This window comes from Ictalurus punctatus, chromosome 18, assembly GCF_001660625.3.
Source record: "Ictalurus punctatus breed USDA103 chromosome 18, Coco_2.0, whole genome shotgun sequence".
NCBI classification, from domain to species: domain Eukaryota; kingdom Metazoa; phylum Chordata; class Actinopteri; order Siluriformes; family Ictaluridae; genus Ictalurus; species Ictalurus punctatus.
In genome coordinates, this window is record NC_030433.2 from 7,989,105 (window position 1) to 7,995,000 (window position 5,896).

The 5,896-nt window shown below is 38.8% G+C and overlaps 1 protein-coding gene across 1 annotated transcript in view; it reads left to right on the plus strand.

The window, feature by feature from the left end:
- The first annotated feature begins 3,994 nt into the window (after positions 1–3,994).
- ccbe1 (collagen and calcium binding EGF domains 1) overlaps positions 3,995–5,896 on the plus strand; it is a 72,785-nt gene continuing 70,883 nt past the window's right edge. Inside the window, exons 1-2 of the mRNA XM_017493110.3 lie at positions 3,995–4,203; positions 4,331–4,411. Coding sequence (XP_017348599.1) covers positions 4,097–4,203; positions 4,331–4,411 — 188 coding nt within the window. The 5' untranslated portion in view covers positions 3,995–4,096. The remainder of the gene's footprint in view (positions 4,204–4,330; positions 4,412–5,896) is intronic.

A 5,896-nucleotide genomic window follows, 5' to 3' on the forward strand; every position in this document is an offset into this window, starting at 1 on the left:
GTCACATGACACGTCTCGGTCCAAATCTGCGTAAATTTAGAAAATTTGCTTGATTTTGCATTAATTTCTCCAGGAAGGACTGTCTAACATCAGAGAGCTCAGGAGATACCTTGTTTTGGTGGCCGCTCTGCAGTGATAACTGTAACTATAAATGGATAAAAATATGACATGTTGTTCTTTAATAAATAATAAGTGGCAGTGAGGGCAAATAGTTGTGATATAAGTGGAAGAAACACTTCGGGACATGCTGTTATAGGAAAAAAATCTATGACTTATCTTACTCCAACACCTGTCCTTTGAGACAAGCTCAAAACCTTTCAAGTTTAACAAAAAGTAATTCTGGCACAAAGCAGACCGAGATATACAAAAATATACACAGAGAATCATTATTTAAATTCATGAGGCTTCAATAGTCTTGGTACTTCACGAATTTACCCTAAAGAAACACCACGAGTCTGATACACTCGAGCGATCACGAGTCACTCGGAGGTCCACCTCAGGTCAACACTGTGTTGTATATAAGCTCAACACGTTAATGATGAGCTGTAGTAATGAAACCGTGGCCTTGTGGTCCATTTGAGTCAGGAGTAAATGTTTGTCCTGGCTGAAGTGGTCACACATTCACATCTAAACAAACACACACACCTGCATTTTACCTCATGTCCATGCTAAAGATTTCTTCCTTCAGCAAAGTCACCTCAGAAATCTACAATAAATCTACATCCGCATTTCTGTGGAGTTTATTTCTGACAAGGTACAGCAGTGTAAAAAACGATATACAAATAAAATTAAATTGAATAAATGCAGTTAATCCTGTCTACGTGTATAGAGATATATTCGAAAACCTCGTTTTGTTTTCAAAAACACAGAACAATTAGGGGGGAAAAAACGCTCGCATGAGCACACCAGCCCAGTAGACGGTGGTAGTAGCTTTAGGGTTAGGATTAGGATCATAAACTAAAACTCTCAAGAATGACGTTAAGAGCTACACATTAAGCGGTAGAAAAAGCTAAATTATTCCAAATGAAACAAAATCTCAGTTCACAGAGCGGTTTGTAGCAGTGGATTCAGGAGCAGGACAATGCCAATCATCCATCCATCCATCCATTTTCTATACCGCTTATCCTACTGTGTTGCGGGGAACCTGGAGTCTATCCCACGGAGCATAGGGCACAAGGCAGGGTACACCCTGGACAGGGTGCTGATCCATTACAGGCACACTCACATACACAATCACACACCCGGCCTACCATGTGTGTCTTTGGAGTGGGGGAGGAAACCGGAGAACCCGGAGGAAACCCCTGCAGCACGGGGAGAACATGCAAACTCCACACACACAGGGCAACAATAGGAATCGAACCCCCGAGCCTGGATGAATGGGCTAACCACTAAGAAGTTATCAAACCAGAAATAACATAGGTCTGAAATAACCTGGTCAGCAGCCGTGATAAACAGAGTCCTAGTACATTTATTACACACGCAAAACACGCACAATGGGCATGTGCAAGTTCACGCTGTTAAGGCGACATTTTCAGAAACATCAGCGTCCACGTGACTGTTCTTCCAGAAAAAAAAGAAAACTGATGGGATCCAGAAGTTTTACTCACACTGATCCTGATGCACGTATAAAGACATGAGGAAATCATTCGCCTGAAAGTAAGCTTTGATATTGTACAGTTTGAACAGAGAGAGAAACATACTGAGCGTAATTTATTCTACATCTGTACAACATAAAAAGCTTGATGATAGACTTGGCTGTTTTCCCAAAATGCAACAGGACGATGTCTAAAATTCCAAAGAAGGTTAACACAAATACGAAAGGAGACCAAGTACAGGATTAAACACAGGATTACACTCTGAGGTTTTGGCAGAAACTTTACTTTTTGCTTAAACAATATGATGACAAAGACGGACGCAAATTAGACATGTCAGAGGTACTCTTCTTTTTGGTAATCAGTCTGTTATTAAGGCCTTAATACATGTTAATACACATGACTTAAAAAAAATATATAAAAGACTGCCATTTCATTTCTGGCCACCTGATGGCATTAAAACGGAGACGATGGGAATGTAAACGGTTCTGGGATCTCCATCAAGCCAAAGCAGAATGTCATGTGTTCCCAAAAAAACATGTGAAGAGAAAATAAATCAGAGGTAAAGAGGCTGGACACTAAGTAAACCTGTCAGTTTGATTACACCTCTGTCCTATAAGGTCAGGGGTCAAATGGACAAGCTTAACTACTTAAATGATGGCCAGAGGTCAAGGTCTGAAGCCAGGGACAAGTGTCCTTAGGGAACATTATCTTGGTGGTTTATTGCTTTTATTATTAGAGAAAGGAAAGAGTGAGCTAAAAAAAAAGATAAGAAAGAGAAATCGAACTCAATGTATTGCTGAATAGTACTAGATAGGATATTAATAACGTAATAAAAAACAAAGTATGTGTCAATAGATGACTATGAGCCATTTGGATCCGTCATCATAAAGAAGAAGAAGAAGAAGAAGAAGAAGAAGAAGAAAATGTCTAGATGTATGCACTTGTTTACTTTTTCTTAAAAGAAATACAATCCTGTATGATTTGTCGTTTTTTGCGTGGTAAAGGACTGCAAAGTCTCAAAATTTTACTGTACTTTTAGAAAAATAAAGCTCTTGAGGAATCCCTAAGGTCACCAAACAAACAATCTTCAAATTCCTCTCAGTCTGAGATGTCTCAAAACATGAATCAAAGCCAAGTTTGGATTCGGCTGACTCATTAATACAAGGGTGTGTGTGTGTGTGTGTGTGTGTGTGTGTGTGTGTGTGTGTGTGTGTGTGTGTCTGTCTGTGTGTGTAATCGATTGTGTTTAAATGACTGACGAGTTGTATCAGGTGCTCCTGCTTTGTTTCAAGGCAAACTAGAGTGTTTAGATTGTAAAATCATGGCTGCCATTGCTGAGTGTGTTCCAAACAATTCTGAGCATTAAGTATGACGCAAAGCGATTTGCGTACTTGGAAATCCTTGACAATTTTAAAAGCGTAAGAACGTAAACATGGCAAGAATTTTCATTCCCAGAGAAAGTCATTAACCGCTAAATCACTGAGAAATAAACCCGGTGTTTGTGTCATCAGCAAAAAACACAAACTGCAGACTTAATGTCTCAAACGTGTTCACCATTTAAAGAAGTGTGTTTTAAACTACTTATCTGCCTTTTTTTTTTTTAAAAAAAAATGGTGTCAGTATTAGCCTTTACACCTGTTGGACACTAATTGTTTTAGTGGATTAACATGATTTTGTTTCCTATGTTCAGCCAGAGAGAGATTAGCATGGTTAGCATCCTGAGTGCTATATGTGTGAATTAGCCTCTACAAATATAATGACACATTAGTGTAGCTTTGAGAAAGATTTTATTGATCTTGGAAGCATTTCCAGGGACTAAAACATTTCAGAAAATGAAAGAAAAGCCATTAAAGTAGCCCGTGTTGTGCTAATCCAGATAACATAAAATAGCCTACTGAAAAACATAGTATAGCAAAATTATGCTTTTGTCGATTTATTCGTATTCACACGTTTATTGATGGTGATTTACTTAGAAAGTTGACTCAAATTCCTGACACTTTCATAGAACTAAGGGGAAAAAATGAAGGAGTCGAACACACATAGCTAAAATGTACCTGACCAAAAAATGTACATGACCAAAAGTCATAAAATATTAATACAAGATTAGGGGGGAAATGATTCTATCTTAGCGATGGACGCTAATGAATCAATTTGAGCAATATGAGCAGGAAATATGAACAAAAAAAGATTTTTTTTAAAAAAAAGTTTTGTTTTGATTTAAGCTCTTACAGGTCAACCACGATGGAAATCATCGAATCGCAGGTTTTCTTTTAGGTTATTATCATTAACGTGTTTATAGCGCATTTTGTGTATTATTTTTTTTTTGTCCAGATCCGCTGCTCGCGAATCGATTCGGCTGTTCGGCTCACAAAGATGAGTCGTTTAAAAAGAGTCATTCGCGAGACGAGTCGCGCATCAGCAGAGAGGCGCTTTGCGGGAGGTCACGAGCGGAACTTCTCTCGTTATTAACGCAAATTAAAGCGGTATCGGAGCTTAAAGAAATGATGCCCCCGAGCAGATTCGGTGCCGTCACACTGCTGCTGGTGTTTGCGTTCATCTCACACGGATCTCAGTGGACTTTTCGCCAAGAGCAAGAAGATGCAAGCAGGTAAAGTAACCTTGGGCTTTTCTCTTTTTTTTTCTCTCCTCGAGACCTTTTGGAAATTGCGCAAAACCACAGTTGCGTTTTCTCTCCAGCCTGTTTTGTTTTATTTATTTATTTTTATTCCTGGCAGAGAAGTGTGTTCAGAGAACAACATCGTCACCACCAAGTATCCGTGTGTGAAGTCCACAGGAGAGGTGACCACATGCTACAGGTGAGGAACAGACCCCCGCGTGCGCAAAGGCGCGTCTTACCGTTCAGTTACGCACAAACACAGCTCTCTTCTGTCTGATCTCATCATCCCAACGTGTTTTTAATGCAGTCTGAAATGCAGAAACTATTGCAGACATCTTTTTTTAAATTATTATTCGTCTAGGTGTTTCTCTGTTCATACATGCACCAGCCTGCACTTTTACTTAGAGGAACTAGGAGGTCCATTTTAACCTCATATAAGGTGTATAATTGGACCTTAAGGACCACTTTGCTGATACATAGCCATTGTGTATACATCTATTTATATATTAAGGAAGCAAATACATACTTCTGTGTAGCTTTTTTATGACATGATATGCCAAAAATACAAAACAAATCCCATCCAAGTCTCTAAAATCAGTCAGTTTGCGCTGTAGGATTTTCAGAAGATCTAGCTAACATATAATGAAAGTCACAGAAAAAAGTTTTTTGTTTGTTTGTTTGTTTGAGATGTGCGTTTGTGAAATTTGTATGTATTTATTTGTGGGTTAGTGCATTTAAAATGATGCAGATGTAATTTTGTACAAAAGTTCCTTAAGGAAGTAAAGCCAGCTTTACTCTGTACGATTTTGGTCCCAGTTTTGCTCTTTGGTTGTGATTTGAGATCGGAGGCCGTAGACCAAAGACGCAAAATTTCCGATGAAAATCTCAGAGTTGTACAAGTGCTTGTATGCGGCGCTCATCTAAAATCCATTGATAGGACGATGGCAAACTGACAGGGCAGCTGAAATATAAACAAAACATTCTAACAGACAGAAGAAAAAAAACGCTCCTTATTTCCGCAAACTCACTTTGAAGCGTGTTTGTTTTCATGCACAAGCTACCCGAGCTGATTTCCAGACATTATTACGTAGTGATTTACTTCAATCGCAGGTCTACCGTTAGAGAATCTTCATCTCATACAATAGCCTGGCCTGAAGAACAGAAGCGTGCTGAAATCCCATGGTGTAAAACCGGTTTAAGTTGATCTGACTCATTTGTTCATACACGCATCATGCAGTAAAATTAATTTGCGATGAAAGGCAGGTCCTGTGTGGCTGAACAGCTTGTGTGTGTGTGTGTGTGTGTGTGTGTGTGGGTTAAAGAAGGTTCTTGTGGTTTCTGTTCTGAAAAGCTGTAATGTGTCGAGACACACATGGGATCAAATGATTAACCGGTCACTAGCGGAACATGGCAGCCTGCATCAACACGACATCCATCAGAACCCTCGGGGAACGCACCGTGACTCACGTCGGACTCTGTGACGAAAAATTACTGTATAATTTCCTATTTATGGGTGTTTATTTATCTGGAACATTATATATTAGATATATCGCTTCTTTGCATAATTCACACTCTACAAAAACGAATATGTTTATAAGTGTAAGTATATGAAATGATGTAAAAGTACAATGTTTATTATTACTTTATTATTTCATGTCATTGTTAAATTATTACTACCAATATT